At 41.7% G+C, this 20,320-nt stretch overlaps 1 protein-coding gene across 4 annotated transcripts in view; it reads right to left on the bottom strand.

Annotated features, from left to right (window-relative positions):
- LOC121372619 overlaps positions 1-20,320 on the bottom strand; it is a 77,730-nt gene that overhangs the window by 20,374 nt on the left and 37,036 nt on the right. For 3 of the 4 annotated variants that reach the window (XM_041499073.1, XM_041499064.1, XM_041499055.1), the window contains exon 2: positions 10,971-11,059. In XM_041499073.1, coding sequence (XP_041355007.1) covers positions 10,971-11,034 — 64 coding nt within the window. In that variant the 5' untranslated portion in view covers positions 11,035-11,059. Of the gene's footprint in view, positions 1-10,970; positions 11,060-18,124; positions 18,243-20,320 lie in introns of all 4 variants that reach the window. The other variant, XM_041499047.1, reaches the window with a different exon arrangement.

Consider the following 20,320-nt stretch of genomic DNA (forward strand, 5'->3'; position numbering starts at 1 on the left):
AAAAATAGATTAGAGCTCATCTCAATAACCGTTATTTCTCAGAGGTACGTGTTTTTATAAAGATATAAAAAATGAATTTTTTTAGTATTAGAAAAACCAGGATGACCAGAAACACGTATGATGTACGGAACTAGATAATCTAACCAAATAAAATCTAAATAATGCCTTATTTCAGTTATCCACACAAGTACCGGTGAGGTACGTATAGGCTAATACGGCCGTCAAAAGTAGTTCGCGGTCACCTAGTAATGTTGGCATTCCTAACTGTATAATTGATAGCTAGTCTGGGTAATTCAGACTTTTTCAGCAAGGTGGACTAACAGAGACTCCAACCTGTTTCTGGCTGTCGTGCGTCCGGGGTTTGATTCGTGGAACTGGTGCAAGGAGTTCCGAGTGAAGTCACAAGACATTCCGAAAACCTCTTTCGAATACATTTTCTTTAATTCTTCGTTCAATCATTCCCAGTCTGGAGCTCGACGCGGTAAGACGTGTTTGTTTTGCTTGTGCACACTGCACGTGCTTTCGTGTGCTCGACTTGGGGATCCTTCATTTCGTTGTTTTTGTCTGCGAAATGAAGTTTTCTACTGGGATGTATGCGGCCATTGGAACTGATTGAACGTTGGAACGCTTCTCGTTTCGACAGCCTGCACCACCAGTTTGGATTCTTTTTTAGCGAGATTCCTTGCCTCCACGTCATTTCTCCGTCTGACTGTCGACTTGTTTTTTTCGTGACTCGTATGATGGCCATTCTGCAGAACACCACGGTTGTTCGCGTTTAGTTTCTACATGTCCGAGCCTGTCCTAGCAGCACTGGAAGATTGACCGCCCCACTCTAAGAAGAAATAGGAAGCGGGGTCGGCCCCATCTACTCTTTTTCTAGACTTTACCTTGCTTTATAGTGATACCATCTCGTATCCTCCGGAGTCAGCCCCGTCCGCACCACTATACCAACCCATGACGACTGGACTATATCCTAGTCTGATACTCTCTCTCGTTCCGACGAATCCGGCTTCTCAAGATCTGTATTTCAGCACAGCACTACACCTTCAACATCTATCGACTGTCAATCTAGGGGTTTTCTTGACGGGATGCAACCCATCTCGTCTCTATAAGCTGTGCACCCAAACGGCCTTAACGAGGCCACTCACGTGGGCATATCGATCGGACTTTAAACCTTTAGATCTGCGTTCAAAATTTTGTCGAAATTACATCTTTTTTTTAAATATTATTAAATAGTCCGATCCTCTCTTCTTTCTCTTATTTAATTTTGGACTGTCCTTCTAAAATGCTCCAAATTATATAAATATTCGGCCGAGCTGTCAATTCTTTTTATTTTTGGCTTGTAACTTTTTAATGTTTTTTTTATTTATTCTATTAACTTTTTTTTTACTAATTGCCATTTTGAAAATTCTGCCCATTTTCAACTCTAACCAACCCCCCCCCCCCCCCCCCCCCCCCTCCATTCCGAGTCAGGCCACAGATCTTATCGGAGGTCGGACTCGGGATGGGCGTGTTCGAAACCCTAATGGTATATGGGCACGTTAAACTAGTTATCACCATCATCTTCGTTCAATTGACGCAAGCGCATGATAGCGTCACGGAACGCTTTCTAGACTATCGGGGATTTTTTCCCCTTGGATGTATGGAAAGGAATAAAATGGCTCAATAATCATTAGAAAAATGTTTATATTATGCACTGCGATAACTTAGATTTCATAAACACCCATAGGTGAGAACACCATTCGTTACTTTTGGTAACACATACCAATGACACATATACATGTATTATCGGCTTGAAATGTGTTTGTGTTTTAAAATTATTTTGTATATTATTATTATTTAACGACGCACTCAAAACATTTTATATACGGTTATACGGCGTTGGACATATGGTTAAGGACCACACAGATATTGAGAGAGGAAACCCGTTGTTGCCACTTCATGGGCTACTTTTTTCGATTCGCAGCAAGGTATCTGTTATATGCACCATCCCACAGACAGGAAAACACATACCACGGCCTTTGATATACTAGCTGGAGCGAGAAATAGCTCAATGGGCCCATCGACGCGGATCGATCCCAGACCGACCGCACATCAAGCGAACGCTTTTACCACTGGGCTACGTTATCGGTTTGAAGGCGTATCACTGACTGGAAGAAGGATGTAGCCCAATGGTAAAACGCTCGCTTGATGCTCGGTCGGTTTGTTATTAGAAACACCAGCATGACTCGACCCCTCTATAAACTTTAGTCGTCAGTCTAGACCCCCACCCCACCCCACCCCACACACCCAACACCACCCCACCCTGCTAAACATCTGACCAGGATGACCAGAAACACGTCGGATATACGGAACTGGATAATCTAAACAATAACGTCTAAGTAATGTCAGATTTCAATATTCAAAAAACGGATTTCCTGTCAAGGACAATTTTTTTCAAAATTACCAAATGTTTGACATCCAACAGGCGATGATTAATAAATCCAGGTGCTCTAGTGGTGTCGTTAAACAAAACAAAATTTAACTCTTTAACTTTAACGACTGGCTGCCCAGAGGTATTAACCCGGTCGCGACAGCCATGCTATACAATGAAAAAAACACACGATCGAAATAAATTGATGGCACTTTGACGTATAAATTAACTTGACGAAACTGGTTGCACTGTGACGTATAGATTAACTTGACGAAACTGGTTGCACTGTGACGTATAGATTAACTTGAAGAAATTGATTGCATTGTGACGTATAGATTAACTTGAAGAAATTGATTGCACTGTGACGTGTAAATTAACTTGAAGAAATTGATTGCACTGTGACGTGTACATTAACTTGAAGAAATTGATTGCACTGTGACGTATAAATTAACTTGAAGAAACTGGTTGCACTGTGACGTGTAGATTAACTTGAAGAAACTGGTTGCACTGTGACGTATAGATTAACTTGAAGAAACTGACTGCACTGTGACGTATATATTAACTTGAAGAAACTGTTTGCACTGTGACGTATAGATTAACTTGAAGAAACTGACTGCACTGTGACGTATACATTAACTTGAAGAAACTGACTGCACTGTGACGCACAAGTAACTTCAAGAACAATGGCTGTAGCTAAGTTTCAGTTCTAAAAGACGTATACATTTGTTTCAAACCATGATAGTTGAGGATATGTCAGATATGTAATACTACATCAATGACTGCTAGAAAGAAAGAAAGAAGTGTTTTATTTAACGACGCACTCAACACATTTTATTTACGGTTATATGGCGTCAGACATATGGTTAAGAACCACACAGATTTTGAGAGGAAACCCGCTGTCGCCACTACATGGGCTACTCTTCCGATTAGCAGCAAGGGATATTTTATTTGCGCTTCCCACAGGCAGGATAGCACAAACCATGGCCTTTGTTGAACCAGTTATGGATCACTGGTCGGTGCAAGTGGTTTATACCTACCCATTGAGCCTTGCGGAGCACTCACTCAGGGTTTGGAGTCGGTATCTGGATTAAAAATCCCACGCGTCGACTGGAATCCGAACCCAGTACCTACCAGCCTGTAGACCGATGGCCTGCCACGACGCCACCGAGGCCGGTCAATGACTGCCAGATACCATTTATTAATAAAGTATCTCTGTCCCGGATCAGATCGCTGGCTATACGGAGATCAGACCCGTGACAGACATGGCTGAAGCCCAAGTGGTATAGAATGTATCAAATCAAATCCCATTGACGACAATAGTAACACATGTGGCTAAAACTCCTACCCGCAACGTATCAATCGACATATACGCCACGGATATAAATACTACCAATCCTCACCTTTAAAGTGAATCAGAAACAAAATGGGGGTCAAGCTGCTCATTTCTGAGATAAAGTGTAGCTTCTATGACTGCCCTAGTTCCGCACAAAGTTCGAGTACTTTTTTTCTTTACAGGTACCCCATACATGTTTCAAGCAAAAGCTACTTGACACATTGGTACTAGATGAAAGAAAATTGCATACATTTTTTGCCCAGATGAAACTATTTCTTTTTACAACCAACACACTCACATTTATCACCAATAACTGGACTTGTGGTGTTCAGTTCTCTATCAAAAGCTGGGTGCACCTCGAACTTTGATCCAGCCGGGAGTTATTTGGTTTAGTACATGACAAATTAATTCACGTTCAATAATGTATCAAACACGCTTAAATACTCGTTGTAAGATAAATGATATATAATGGCCACTGAAGGTAAAGGTCATATATATATATGTGTCCCATCCTCCTACAAAAATGTTTTATTGTATTAATTTCAGTTTGGATTGACGTAAAAAGAAAAGGTAAAAATTACTTTAAAAAAAAGAAGAAAAAACAACAACATTGTGTGTGTGCAATTTGAAAATCAATGTGCTCAAAAATAAATAGCGTCGTTCGGTTCCGTGTGGGAAGGACTATAGTCTCGATAAACACATACATCTCGAAACAAACGGCTGGATTTACTGAGACTCTAAACAACGTCGATTGCCGTACGTCCGAGGTGACGATTCGCGGAATTGGTCAAGGAGATCCGAGTCACTCAAGACACAGAAGAGTTTTTCCTTGACAAGCCGCTGTGTTTTTATGCTACGCCTTGAGGCCAAACAGAAATGCTGTGAAAATCGATAGATGTTCTTTTATTAAGAGCGCATCCAAAGGGGGACCCGTGACATTCACAGACAAGTCTGGGAGGCTGCATTGTCTCTGACTGGAATTCCTTCAATAATGAGTCCGGCTGTTGTCGTGGTTCATCAGAAAATACCCTCCGAGGGTTACATTTTACCTATATTTTTTAAAGGTTCAGTGTCGCCTCACAATCATTTACTAGAAGTTTGTGTTTCTTTAAGAACACCGCCAGACTGAATTGATGTATTAATTATTGGCTATTGGGTGTCAAACATTTGGTAATTCCTACATATAGTCTTTTTTGCATTAAATATGTACGTTAAAGTTAAAAAAAAAAATTGTTTTGGTTAATGACACTACTAGGGCACATTGATTTATTAACCATCGGCTATTGGATGTCAAACATTGGTAATTTAGTCTAATATAGTCCCAGAGAGGAAACCCGCTACATTTTTTTTTCATAAGCAGCAAGGGGTCTTTTGTATGCACCATCGCACAGACAGTGTAACACAGACCACGACCTTTGATATTCCAGTCGTGATGTATCGGCTGGAACGAGAAATAGTCCAATGGACCACCGACGGGATCGATCTTAGATCGACAGCGCGTCAAGCGAGCGTTTTTACCACTGGGCTACGTCTCTCCCCTCCACCCCCCTCACCCCCCCCACCCCCCACTCCCACCCCCACCCCCCACTCCCACCCACCCCCCCACACTACCACCCCCACCCCCACTCCATCATTTACTACTGCAAAGTACAAATATAACTAATTTAATAAAGTCGAAATCTCGCATTACCATATTATGAAGGGCGAGACGTAGCCCAGCGGTAAGGCGCTCTGTTGGTGCGCGGTCGGTTTGGGATCGATTCCCGTCAGTGGGCTCATTGGGCTATTCTCGTTCCAGCCAGTGCACCACTGCTGGTACATCAAATGCCGTGGTTTGTGCTATCCTGTCTACGGGATGGTGCATATAAAAGATCGCTTGCTGCTAATCAAAAAGAGTAGCCCATGAAGTGGCAACAGTGGGTTTCCTTCCTCAATATCTATGTGATCCTTAACCATATGTCTGACGCCATATAACCGTAAACGAAATGTGTGAGTGCGTCGTTAAATAAAACAGTTCCTTCTTCTTCACTTACTAATGCATAATACCAACACAACTACAGTTTTCACAGTCAAAATCTCGCATCGCCGTATTATACCATTTACTAAAGAAAAGAAAAAAAAAGCTTTATTTAACGACGCACTCAACACATTTTATTTACGGTTATATGGCGTCAGACATATGGTTAAGGACCAAACAGATTTTGAGAGGAAACCCGCTGTCGCCACTACATGGGCTGCTCTTTCCGACTAGCAGCAAGGGATATTTTATTTGCGCTTCCCACAGGCAGGATAGCACAAACCATGGCCTTTGTTGAACCAGTTATGGATCACTGGTCGGTGCGAGTGGTTTACACCTACCCACTGAGCCTTGCGGAGCACTCACTCAGGGTTTCGAGTCGGTATCTGGATTAAAAATCCCATGCCTCGACTGGGATCCGAACCCAGTACCTACCAGCCTGTAGACCGATGGCCTAACCACGACGCCACCGAGGCCGGTCATCGTTTAATAATACAAAATACAAACACACCTATAGTTTTAATTAACTCACCATACTGCTGTGTACTTTGCATTTGAAAGTCACAGTGATGTAATATTACAAACACGGCTACTATTTTAATATAAAAAATGCATTGCAGTGAGCTTATTTATTCATTCATTCATATACATGTAGATTTCTATTTAACTTTGTTTGACCCGGGTGTATGTTTTGTGCTGGTGTGTCGTTAAACATCCAATAACTTCATTGATGCATTTATTCGTGTTGCGGGGCAGGACGTAGCCCAGTGGTCTAGGGTGTATACTACCAAATCAAATCCCATAGACGACAATAGTAACATATGTGGCCAAAAAACCTACCTGCAGCGTATCAATCAACATAAACGCCACGGATATAAATACTACCACCCCTCACACTTAAAGTGAATCAGAAAAAAATGGGGGTCAAGCTGCTTGTCTCTGAGATAACGGGTAGCGTCTATGACTACCCTAGTTCCGCACAAAATTCGAGTACTTTTTTTTTGACAGGTACCCCATACATGTTTCAAGCACAAGGCTACTTGACACATTGGTACTAGATGAAATAAAATTGCATATTTGTTTTACCCAGATGAAACTATTATTTTTTTACAACCAACACACATTTATAACCAATCACAGGACTTGTGGTGTTCACTTCTCTATCAAAAGTTTTGTGCACTTCGAACTTTGACCCAGCCGGAAGTTATTTGGTTTAGTACTACCTACAGCGTTCGCTCGATGCGCGGTCGGTGTGGGGTCGATCCTCGTCGGTGGGCACATTGGGCTATTTCTCGTTCCAGCCAGTGCACCACACCATGACTGGTATATCAAAGGCCGTGGCATGTACTACCCTGTCTGTGGGATGGTGCATATAAAAGATCCCTTGCTGTTAATCGAAAAGAGTAGCCCATGATGTGGCTACAGCGGGTTTCCTCTCTCAGTATCTGTTATGGTCCTTAACCATATGTCTGACGCCATATAACCGTAAATAAAATGTTTTGAGTGCATCGTTAAATAAAAAAATTCAAAACGGCACACACGAGATGCATCCAGTATGAAGGCCCCTTAACGGATATCGGAGAGTGGCACTCAGTGGTAAGAAAATTAATTTTAATGTTATAAAGGCGCATTATCAAAACTCAGAATCTCATATTTCGCTAGTTTACACTGTATTTGTGAAATAAAGAATACTATAGCCCCAACCCCCTAGTTGAAGCCAATCCTCAAATTGGGGCAAAAAAGATAGATAATTTGGCAAAATCCTGATCCTAGTGCAGGGCGGGACATTCCTGAGTTTGCTGCAATTTTTAAGATGTTATCGACTAACAGAGACCTTTTGACGACTGTAATTACATATCAAATATATTTTTCTACATAAAATATTAGTGACTGTGTATTAAATGTGTTTTTGATCGTTCTAATATTTGTACTAGGTTAAATTTCATTATATTTCCTAAAAATTATTTGTTCGTACGTACGAAATTATTTGAAGACAAAGTCAAGTTTGGACTTCTTACAAATATTAAGACGACCAGAAACACATTGAATATACAGACACTGATATTCTAAACAAGAAAATATATTTAATATGTAAGTTTAATCGTAGAAATATTTTATTAGTCGGAAACATCTTACAATGCAGCAAACTCGGGAATGTCCCTTTAAGTCAAAACTTTCTTTAATGTGCAAGGCGAGTTGCTTCTCTCTATTTAGCAAATTTAAAATGTCGGAGAAAGGTTTGAAGGTTTTTCGTTGGAAGATTTATTTTGTTAATAATGACGCAATCAAAACCTTACTTGCAAAATCATGCCAGTTATTTGAAAAGAATTTGAAAACATTCGGGATTATGCCGAGGGTATACGAAATGATTCGGGTGAATTACGAAGTATGCCGGAAACTAATTTCAATATAAAATTTTATATAAAATTCGTTTCATGACGGAAAATAAACCCGTGATAGTATAGCCATAAAATCTGTTTGGATAATCCGTTTATTACTGCACTTTTCCCCTTGTTTTGTCAATGTTGAAATAGACCATCAAGTTCGCCTATTGCATAAATAGTCTCGACCGATATTTTTAGAATTTGTATGCTCCCGAATAACGTTATAAAAGGCGAAGTGTAATTGGTCGATTTTTATATGTTATTTATAGATGACATATCACCTGGACATGGGAGTCCATGCGATGCTGTTAGATCTACTGGCGAGACCCATTAGAGCTAATTTTAATCAGATTGTAGAAAGAACCACTTTCTTTCTACGTCCATTCGGACTAGCCTGAAACCTTTTCACTATGTATTTCCATCATTATACCCACAATATTAGTAGTAATCTATGTAAAAATGCACAGTGATTCGTTTGCAACCCTATATTAAATAGCCATTTGGCGTAATGCTAATATGAATAGCTGTTATCCTAATTCGGACATATTGTGTTTAATTTGGCAAAATTCAGCTGAAAGCCCGTACGCCTACTATCTGCATGCTGTTTTTTTCTAATTATTAATTTATGTTTTTTGTAAAAGCACTGCACACAACGAACTGTTCAGAAGTTAATATTCAATGCATGAATCGGTAAATGTCATCAATTGTTCCTTAAATGTCGCTGCAGCGTTAAACAGAAGAAAAAATGCGCTTTTAAAAGAGAATTAAAACATCCATTACCGTGCCACATTTCTCTACTCGAAGCGCCCATCCAACAAAACCGTGTGATTATTGACCTCACGTTCTGGTCAAAAATAGACGTTGCTCTTTATATAGCCGCGAATAATGACTGTTTACTTTGGCAAATAACGCAACGAACTACACTGTTTGCGCGTGGCTGGAATTCAATTGAAGGAAATGGTTAGGAGATAATGTATTGCAAATCCGACAACACAGACGACGTAATAACAAATACAAATTCATGATCTTCCCGCCGAGAGCGCTCCGACGTGGCGTTACGAAACTCCCGTTAGTGCTAGCTTTGTCTGCGTTCTGCAACAGCGAGCACCGCTAAAGTTTGCCAATAATTTTAATTGGTTTCTTTATGTCAATTCAATTTTTTACATGAAGCGTAAAACAAAAAACAAAAAATATCCCCCCCCCAAAAAACAAAACAACCAAAAATACCCCCCCCCCCAAAAAAAAAAAAAATACCCCCGAAAAACCAAAAACCAAAACAACAAATACCCCCTCAAAAAAAAAAAAATAGCGACTTTTTCCCCTGTTGAGTAGGAGAAAACTAAAATAATATAATTAAGAGAGCAGAAGCCAGCGTTCTCGGTAAATACTCTCTTTAAAACGCAACTGCAAGCTGAGTTGATTCGAACACTCCATGGCGTTTTGAAACGTTCTCTAACACAATTTATTTACGGTTATATGGCGTCAGACATAGGGTTAAGGACCATACAGATATTGAGAGAGGAAACCCGCTGTCGCCACTTCATGGGCTACTCTTTCCGTTAGCAGCGAGGGATCTTTTATATGCACCATCCCACAGACACGGGCTTTGTTACACCAGTCGTGGTGCACTGGCTGGAACAAGAAATAGCCCAATGGGCCCACCGACGGGAATCGATCCCACACCGACCGCGCATCGAGCGAACGCTGTACCACTGGGCTATATCCCGCCCCCTGTTTCTATGGGCAATGGGCAACTCATTTTACGTGCCCCTATCCACTAAGGTTCAGGCACGCCCGCCCCGGATTCAGCCTCTGGCTTCGCCAGTGACCGACTCCGGGGCGGGGCTGTTTCTATTCAACACGCGATGCCATAATCTGTTTAGAAAATATTTTAAGTAGGTTATGTTAGCTACATACGAACAGAGTTATTTTTCTTATTTATCGCTTCGCACCTGAATGTACAGATTTCTATACAACATGTTATTGGGTCATTTAGCATATAGGCGTACGGGCTCCCATGTGTTGGTTTTTGCCCGAATTAAAGGGAAAATGCCAGAATGTGGATAACAACATTTATTCATATTAGCATTACTAGGCCTACCAAACAGCTATATAGGGTTGCAGACGAATTTTGTGGGTTGAATGGTGGAAATACATGGCAAAAAGGTCTGAGCGCAACATATTGTCCTCGAATATCTCTATCATTTTTGCCCGAATTTGAAGATTTGCTCCAGCACGGTGGGGGGGGGGGGGGAGAGGCATGTCACCACCCTGCCCCCCACCCCTCTCTTGTACGCTTATGATTTAGCAGGTGAAATGTCAGTGGACTCTGTCGTAATGAAAAAGTTTGTTTTGTGTAACAACACCACTAGATCACATTGATTTATCAATCATCGGCTACTGGATGTCAAACATTCGGTAATTTTGACATATAAAATGTTTTTGTTTGTTTAACAACACCACTAGAGCATATTGATTTATTAATCACCGGCTATTGGATGTCAAACATTTGGTAATTTTGACATATAGTCTTAGAGAGGAAACCCGTTACGTTTTACCATTAGTAGCAAGGGATCTTTTATATGCACCATCCCACACAGGATAGCACATACCACGGCCTTTGATATACCAGTCGTGGTGAACTAGCTAGAGCGAGAAGTAGCCTAATGGGCCCACCGACGGGGATCGATCCTACCCCACATTTCCTCCCTTCCTTTTAGCCCAGTGGTAAAGCGCTCGCTCGATGCGCGGTCGGTCTAGGATCGATCCCCGTCGGTGGGCCCATTAGGCTACTCCCGCCCTCTGCAGTGATGAAGTACAAACCTTCTGAGGACGTCAGCCCAAGTATGAGAAGAAGAGTCACAGAAGCTTCAAACCGCAGCGCCATGGCTTCACACGTCCCTGGGGCATTTCTGAAACGGTAAGGAGGAGAAAAATAGAAACAATGCGTTTGGAAGAAAAAGGTCAGCTTGACATGTACTTTTAACCAGGTTTTATTATGGCATCATGAAACGACAAGACGTAACCGCATGTTTCCGGAAATTAAATGGATCCTTGTTTTTTTAAAAAAAGAAAAAAGAAAAAAAGAAGACAAACGTTAGATTTTTTATTATTATTAATATTAGTATTAGTATTAGTATTAGTATTTATTATTATTATTATTATTATTATTATTATTATTATTAATATTATTATTATTATTATTATTATTATTTTAAAATAAGCGAGTTCCTGGGCCCCGTCCCAAGAAGCGATCTTAGCGCTAAGATCACCTTAAATGCATATGTTATCTATGAAGTTACGGTGATCTTAGGGCTAAGATCGCTTCATGGAACGAGGCCCAGGTCGTTCTAATGTTTTTATTTAATTTGTCACAGAAGCTTATACCTAACAATAATTTCGGCCACTAAAAGGCCGTGGTATCTACTACCCTGTCTGTGGGATGGTGCATATAAAAGATCCCTTGCTGCTAATCGAAAAAGAGTAGCCCATGAAGTGGCGACAGCGGGTTTCCTCTCTCATAATCGGTATGGGCCTTAACCATATGTTTGACGCCATATAATCGTAAGTAAAATGTGTTGAGTGCGTCGTTAAATAAAACATTAAAAAAAATATATTGTTAATAGTTAAAACAAGTTGTGATTGGTTGCTCCGTACTGACGATCTGCAAACCAAATCCAAACGGTTCACTCCCTCTCTGGTGAAGTTAAATATTGTTCCCACAACAGGCGTGCTTGAACAGTTTTTTTAATAGAAGCACACCAGCAATGACGCATTACCTATACAAATCGAAACAATCTATTTACGGTTATATATGGCGTCAGACATATGTTAAGGACCACACAGATATAGAGGAAACCCGCTGTCGCCACTTCATGGGCTATTCTTTTCGATTAGCAAGGGATCTTTTATATGCACTATCCCATAGACAGGATAGCACATACCACGGCCTTTGATGTACGAGTCGTGGTGCACTGGCTGGAGCGAGAAATAGCCCAATAGGCCCACTGACGGGGATCGATCCTAAACCGACCGCGCATCAAGCGAGCGCTTTACCACTGGGCTACGACCCGCCCCTATTTAAATATGAAAAGAAAGAAAGAAATGTTTTATTTAACGACGCACTCAACACATTTTATTTACGGTTATATGGCGTCAGACATATGGTTAAGGACCATACAGATTTTTTTTAGAGGAAACCCGCTGTCGCCACTACATGGGCTACTCTTTTACGACAGGCAGCAAGGGATCTTTTATTTGCGCTTCCCACAGGCAGGATAGCACAAACCATGGCCTTTGTTGAACCAGTTATGGATCACTGGTCGGTGCAAGTGGTTTACACCTACCCATTGAGCCTTGCGGAGCACTCACTCAGGGTTTGGAGTCGATATCTGGATTAAAATTTTCATGCCTCGACTGGGATCCGAACCCAGTACCTACCAGCCGGTCATTTAAATATGAAGCGCCAACTCTAACTTTTAGTTGAATTTTAAGTTTGTTTTCGCTCATCAGATACATTTTAAATCAACTCGTTATAAAATAAATTGCATCTAATGGCAACTCAGCCAGCACCCCACGACCTGTATATCAAATACCGTGGTATGTGCTGTCCTATCTGTGGTAAAGTGCATATAAAAGATCCCTTGCTGCTAATGAAAAAAAGGTAGCGGGCTTCCTCTAAGACAACGAGTCAAACATTACCAAACGTCTGACATCCAATGACCGATAATTAATAAATTAATGTGCTTTAGTGGTTTCGTTAAACAAAACAAACGTTAACTATACCGGTCACTTGTGTAGTATTCTCTATATCACACTTATACGTTAGCAACAAACCGGCCTCGGTGGCGTCGTGGTAAGGCCATCGGTCTACAGGCTGGTAGGTACCGGGTTCGGATCCCAGTCGAGGCATGGAATTTTTAATCACTTGCACCGACGAGTGATCCATAACTGGTTCAACAAAGGCCATGGTTTGTGCTATCCTGCCTGTGGGAGGCGCAAATAAAAGATCCCTTGCTGCCAATCGCAAAGAGTAGCCCATGTAGTGGCGACAGCGGGTTTCCTCTTAAAATCTGTGTGGTCCTTAACCATATGTCTGACGCCATATAACCGTAAATAAAATGTGTTGAGTGCGTCGTTAAATAAAACATTTCTTTCTTCTTTTTTTTTCCGTTAGCAACAACTGATCTTAACAAAACACGTTGTTTCAAAAACAGATCTAGTTCTCGTATTACTCGTTACATACATTTGAAAAACAAAAGTTTTTTTTATTTAACGACGCCACTAGAGCACATTGATTTTTTTTCTCTTATCATCGGCTATTGGACGTCAAACATATGGTCATTCTGACACTGTTTTATAAAGGAAAACCGCTGTCGCCACATAGGCTACTCTTTTACAACAGGCAGCAAGGGACCTTTTATTTGCGCTTCCCACAGGCGGGATAGCACAAACCATGGCCTTTGTTTAACAAGTTATGGAACACTGGTCGGTGCAAGTGGTTTACACCTACCCATTGAGCCTTGCGGTGCACTCACTCAGGTTTTGGAGTCGGTATCTGGATTAAAAATCCCCATGCCTCGACTGGGATCCGAACCCAGTACCTACCAACCTGTAGACCGATGGCCTAACCACGACTGCACCGAGGCTGGTCGTTATAAAACAAATGACATCTAACAATCACTCCTGTAGTATTCTCAGTATAGTACACACATAACTCCCACTCCACGCCCATTCCAATGAAGGTGATTAAACCCTGCCGACACACACGCATAAATAATGGTATTTCCGTCCTTTCGCACCTCCCTTCAAAGAGTCCTACAGGTACTAAGTGAACATTATGCTGGCTGGCTGTAAATAATGTATTTGTATAATGGAACTTGGCAGTGCATTTCAGGGCAACAAACTGTTGTTTCATTATTTTAAAGCCCGTTAATGGTGTCGTTTCGTATCCATTGCATTAGGGACGTGTGCCAGTGGTATAGCGTTCGTCCGAGGTAAAGTCAGTCGTAGAAACGAATTTCAAGGTACAGCGCTCAATTGAGGTATCGGGAGTCGTAGGATCAAATATCAGTGGTACAGCGCTCAACTGAGGTATCGGGAGTCGTAGGATCAAATATCAGTGGTAGAGCACTCAACTGAGGTATCGGGAGTGGTAGAAACGAATATCAGTGGTAGAGCGCTCAACTGAGGTATCGAGAGTGGTAGAAACGAATATCAGTGGTAGAGCACTCAACTGATGTATCGAGAGTGGTAGAAACGAATATCAGTGGTAGAGCACTCAACTGAGGTATCGGGAGTGGTAGAAACGAATATCAGTGGTAGAGCGCTCAACTGAGGTATCGAGAGTGGTAGAAACGAATATCAGTGGTAGAGCGCTCAACTGAGGTATCGAGAGTGGTAGAAACGAATATCAGTGGTAGAGTACTCAACTGATGTATCGAGAGTGGTAGAAACGAATATCAGTGGTAGAGCGCTCAACTGAGGTATCGAGAGACGTAGGATCGAATTTCAGTGGTAGAGCGCTCAATTGAGGTATCGGGAGTGGTAGAAACGAATTTCAGTGGTAGAGCGCTCAACTGAAGTATCGGGAGTGGTAGAAACGAATTTCAGTGGTAGAGCGCTCAATTGATGTATCGGGAGTGGTAGAAACGAATTTCAGTGGTAGAGCTCTCAACTGAGGTATCGGGAGTGGTAGAAACGAATTTCAGTGGTAGAGCTCTCAACTGAGGTATCGAGAGTGGTAGAAACGAATATCAGTGGTAGAGCGCTCAACTGAGGTATCGAGTGAGTGGAATATCAGTGGTAAGCGCTCAACTGAGGTATCGAGAGTGGTAGAAACGAATATCAGTGGTAGAGCACTCAACTGATGTATCGGGAGTGGTAGAAACGAATATCAGTGGTAGAGCACTCAACTGATGTATCGGGAGTGGTAGAAACGAATATCAGTGGTAGAGCGCTCAACTGAGGTATCGAGAGTGGTAGAAACGAATATCAGTGGTAAAGCACTCAACTGAGGTATCGAGAGTGGTAGAAACGAATATCAGTGGTAGAGCACTCAACTGAGGTATCGAGAGTGGTAGAAACGAATATCAGTGGTAGAGCGCTCAACTGAGGTATCGAGAGTGGTAGAAACGAATATCAGTGGTAGAGCGCTCAACTGAGGTATCGAGAGTGGTAGAAACGAATATCAGTGGTAGAGCGCTCAACTGAGGTATCGAGAGTGGTAGAAACGAATATCAGTGGTAGAGTACTCAACTGATGTATCGAGAGTGGTAGAAACGAATATCAGTGGTAGAGCACTCAACTGAGGAGAAGTCATCTTCGCAAACTAAAGTGCCATACGAAATGAAGCACATGTATACTGTTTGGGATGGCACCTTGGTTTGTGCAGATGGAGGTACGGTAAGTTGTATAATCGAATCACAGTTAACCCACTGGGCTTCCTCGTTCCTTCCAGTGATTAATGACTGTTACATCAAATGACGTGGTACGTACTATCCTGTCGGTGGGAAAGTGCACACAAACGACCCATTTTCAATAGTAGCAAGGGATCTTTTATATGTCTCATCCCACAGACAGGATAGCACATACCACAGCCTTTGACATACTAATAATGGTGCACAGACTGGAACGAGAAATAGCCCAATGGGCCTACCGACGGGGATCGATGCCAAATTGACCGCGCATCAGGCGAGCTCTTACCACTGGACAATGTACCGCCCCATTATCATTTTATGTTAGGCACCAAAAAAAGAAGGAAAAAAAAGAATGTTGACTAGAATACGCCTGGTGTCGATAAACTCGTGTTGTTATTACATTATTAAAAGAGAAAATAAACTGTTGTCTTCGCTACCTGTGTACATGGTGGTCAAACCGTATGACTGGCATATCAAAAGTCATGGTATGTAATGTCCTGTTTGTGGGAAAGTGCATATAAAAGATCATTTGCTGCTAATAAAAACAATGGAGTGGGTTTCCTATAAGACTACATCTGTATGTTTGAATAATAACATTTTCCTAACATTCATTACACCATAACGTCAACATCCCATTGGTCCAGACGCCCGTTTGTTCATTTCTTGATGAACGTAAAAATTACGTCGTCAGGGAACGTCATAATATCTGATGACGTCATTTTTATATGGGCAAGTTGTTATATTGAGCTTTATTATTTATGGACCAAAATAATTTAAAATAAATTCTAATTCAACACATTTGTAAGAACGAATCTGACTGGATCCCTGCTAAAAATTTCAGGTGGTAAAATCGCCGATATACCGGTCGCAAATTTTCTGGCAGAAATACGTCATAGGTTAAGCGAGGAACAGGGTTGTTTTGTAATGACGTCATAAAGACAATTTCTGTAGGTTCATATTACGTACAGAAGTCGTTAAATACTGAGAGGTTTTTATGTCAGAAATGAACATATTATTCTTTATTAGTCGTTATTTAATCATGATAGCAGATTAAATATGTCAAATTACACATCTATGTTCGAGCCGCTAACTGTCCGACCACTCATCGTCTGTTAATGGGCTGCCTAATGACGTCACCAGCTGGTGACGTTTATAGGCTTATTCTTACTACAAATGTGACAATTTCCTATTTAAAATCAACAAGCAAACAGTTTAATTAGAATAGGGATAACCCTACTGTGTTTTCCGATTTGCGGACGTAGCAGTAGCAAATTTACCGTTTTATTGGCTCCGCTAACGCGACGCCAATAAAACTAAATTTGCGACAGTAAAACCACCGATATACGTCCGCAAATCGGAAAACACAGTAGGGTTATACCCTAAGTATGAAATTTTAGTGTTATTATTAGCAAGTATGATTCAGATTTAATTATAAGTGTTGTCTGTTATATCTTTTATGTTCATCTGGATATATGAACACCACAAAATATCATCCGCAAACTTATGTGAGAACGGCTTTGCCGATTCACACAGTTCGCGGATGACTGTTTTGTTCATACATCGATGAACGTAAAAGAAATAACAGACAATCCTTAAATAAACAAATATTTTACATGTTATACTCGATGATGTGGTGTAGTGGTTTCCTCACCACAGGTCTGCGTGATGTGCAGTGCTGTAATGTAGCGTAGGCCTATAACCCTCGCTTTCATCTGCAGCCGCTAGATAACCTGACACGGTGATAAGGAGGTCAGATGCACGTACGTCCCACCCTCCCGGTACATAACCTCTCCACAGACAAGACTCCCTCAGTGTCCCCTGCTCTCTCAGCTTGGCACACCACTTTAACTGGGCCCTCATGGACCCAAGCTAGACCGAGGGAGATAACGGAGCAGCTGGAGACCCAGAGGTGCAGTGTGCATGGACACAGTCTGACACTCACTAATCCAGCCCCAGCTATGGCCAACTAGCACAGACAGACAGAGGAGGTAAGTCATGGAAGACTGTCTGGGAGAAGAAAATCTCTGACCCAAAAACTCCAGCAGGCTAGACCCGATAGTATTGTCAAGCAGCTAGCCCAGGAGAAGATGATTCCAATCTAAAAACATCATTGGGCAGATGACACTCACTAGTCCTGGTAGACAAGTTATCTAAGAGAAGGACAAATCAGATGATAAATCACCCGGGTGGAATGGACTCGATAGCCTTGGCTGGTAACCATTCTTGGGGAGGAGGCTTAATACCCCCGAGTAAAAACATCAACCACCGAAGTTGGAAGACATCAACCATCACGGCGTGGGAGATAATCGGATGCCTATGCTTTTACAATCCTGTGGCCTTACAAGCATCATTAGAACGTCCAGTTTGACCGCAGCCAGGATGGGACGGCGCCGGGCTCCCAGTCTCAAAGGGGCCCCGCGACTGTAGAGTAGAGCTACCAGTCAACAACAACTTCGCATGATGCACTGGAATGCTGAATGAGTGCGACAAAAGAAGACAGAGCTGTAGAACTTTTTCAAAACCCAAAGCATTGACATCTGCTGTATTCAAGAGACTCACCTCAACAGCTCTCATAGATTCGTTGTCCGAGGCTATCAACTTCACTGACAAGACCGGGAAAATCGACCAAAGGGTGCAGTGGTTACACTCGTCAAGAACACACTCTCCTCTGTGGAAGCTGAAAGATCAAGTGATGCAAACACAGAATACATCACTGCAAAATTTATTCTACAACACAGGAACATCACTGTCTGCAAAATCGCTACAGCCCACCAAACAAGATGATTCAGCTTAACGACATTCAGCCTGATGATGAAAATTGGATTATAGTAGACGATTTCAACAACCACTCTCCCAGCTGGGGGTATCAAAGCCTAGATGCCAAAGGAGAAGAGGTAGACCTATGGATTACCAGCAACCATGTTATCCTAGTATACAAACCAGATGACCAACGCACATTCTACTCCAAAGCATGGCGAACCACCAGCAACCCTGATCTTGCAATTGCCACTGATGACTTCCAGAAGATCAATGCCAGAGAAGGTAGCTCGGAGGTAGTGACCATAGGCCGGTCATCCTGAAGATAAAAAAGCAAATCGATCGCACTGAAGGTAAGTCACAACCTAGCTGGAACTATAAAAAAGCAAACTGGGCTCTCTTAAAAAACTGACTGACTCTATCACCAGGAAAATCTGTATTTCAAAGCAGAGTGTTGATAAAAAAAAAAAAAAAAAGCATGCAGCTTCACAACTGTCATCATCGATGCAGTAAAGCAAACAAAACCTGATAGGAAGAAAACTAAAAACCATTCTGGAATTCCACTCTCGACAAACTGTACAAAGAGCTACGTGAGGCCAGGGATATTATGTAAAAAACTCCAAAAAAAATCGAAATATCGCTAAACACAACCAAGCCAAAACAGCAATTATCGACAAAAAGATAAAACAAACTTGGACAAGCTGGCAGAAGAAAACCTCATCCTTGAATCTAGAAAGGACACAACTCAACTTTTGCAACTCACAAAAATGCTGAATGAAAACAACACACAGAGATCCAAAACAACTCAAAACAGAGAAAGGCGCTGTCACAGGGAAAGCAGCGGCAAACAGCTTTGCCAAAGTCTACCAATCTGAAAGTGTAATCAAACTCCCATTAGATAGACTAGGGGAAGTCAGAAAAAAGATCAAAGAATTGAATAAAGCTCCAGACTCAAGAGATTAGCTTCTGTATGACAAAATGTTTGAGTCTACATGAGCTTGAAGATGCACTGAGAGAGCTCAAATAGAAGAAGGTGCCAGGCCCTGACGGAATCACAAATAAAATGCAAAAACACCTCGGACCTGGAGCAAAGCGAACCCTCTTGCATATTTTCAATCAAAGCTGGCATACAGGGAATGTCCCAGCAAAGATGGCAAACTTCATCGCCACATCCGGATTACTGATATGACGGCCGTAAAGATTGAAGGCAAAAGAAGAAGAAGATACCCGATGATAAACCAATGTGCTCTACTTTTGTTGTCATGCAAAAAAAAACTAAAAAAACCCGCTTTTAATCATCGGGTGCAAGGCTGGTGGGACATACGGCTCGCCCTGTCCAATTCCATATTAACCAATTACTAATTTTTATATGAAGTGGCTACAGCATTTGGTTAATTTTCGAGGAAATACTCGTTCTACGAGAAAAGTGGCTAAAACAAAGTTATTTCCAGTGTGAGCCTGGTGGGTGCTGACTTATCATGTTAACCCCCCCCCCACACACACACACACACACACACAGAGAGAGAGAGAGAGAGAGAGAGAGAGAGAGAGAGAGAGAGAGAGAGAGAGAGAGAGAGAGAGAGAGAGATACACACACACGCGCACACGCACACGCACGCACGCACACACACACACAGACACACACACACAGACACACACACACACACACACCACACACACACACACACACCTCTAGTCGCCATGTGTGACAGACATTTTAAAAAGAATACTGGCATCTCAAGGAAAACGGAACAAGGAATACTGAGAATATTTGAACCGACACCTAGGAATATAATTATATGGTGAGGACGAGGAACAAAACACTAACTAGAGTGTTACCACATACTGTGACGTGACGTGACGTGACGTGACGCAACTTAACCTAACGTAACGTAGCACAAATCTTCAAAGAAATAAAACGTTTTTCCTTTTTACTTTTTGCATGTGTGTTTTTTTGTTTTGTTTTTTGTTGTTTTTTTAAGACAGTGATTTAATGTT

This window comes from Gigantopelta aegis, chromosome 1, assembly GCF_016097555.1.
Source record: "Gigantopelta aegis isolate Gae_Host chromosome 1, Gae_host_genome, whole genome shotgun sequence".
In the NCBI taxonomy this organism is placed as follows: Eukaryota; Metazoa; Mollusca; class Gastropoda; order Neomphalida; family Peltospiridae; genus Gigantopelta; species Gigantopelta aegis.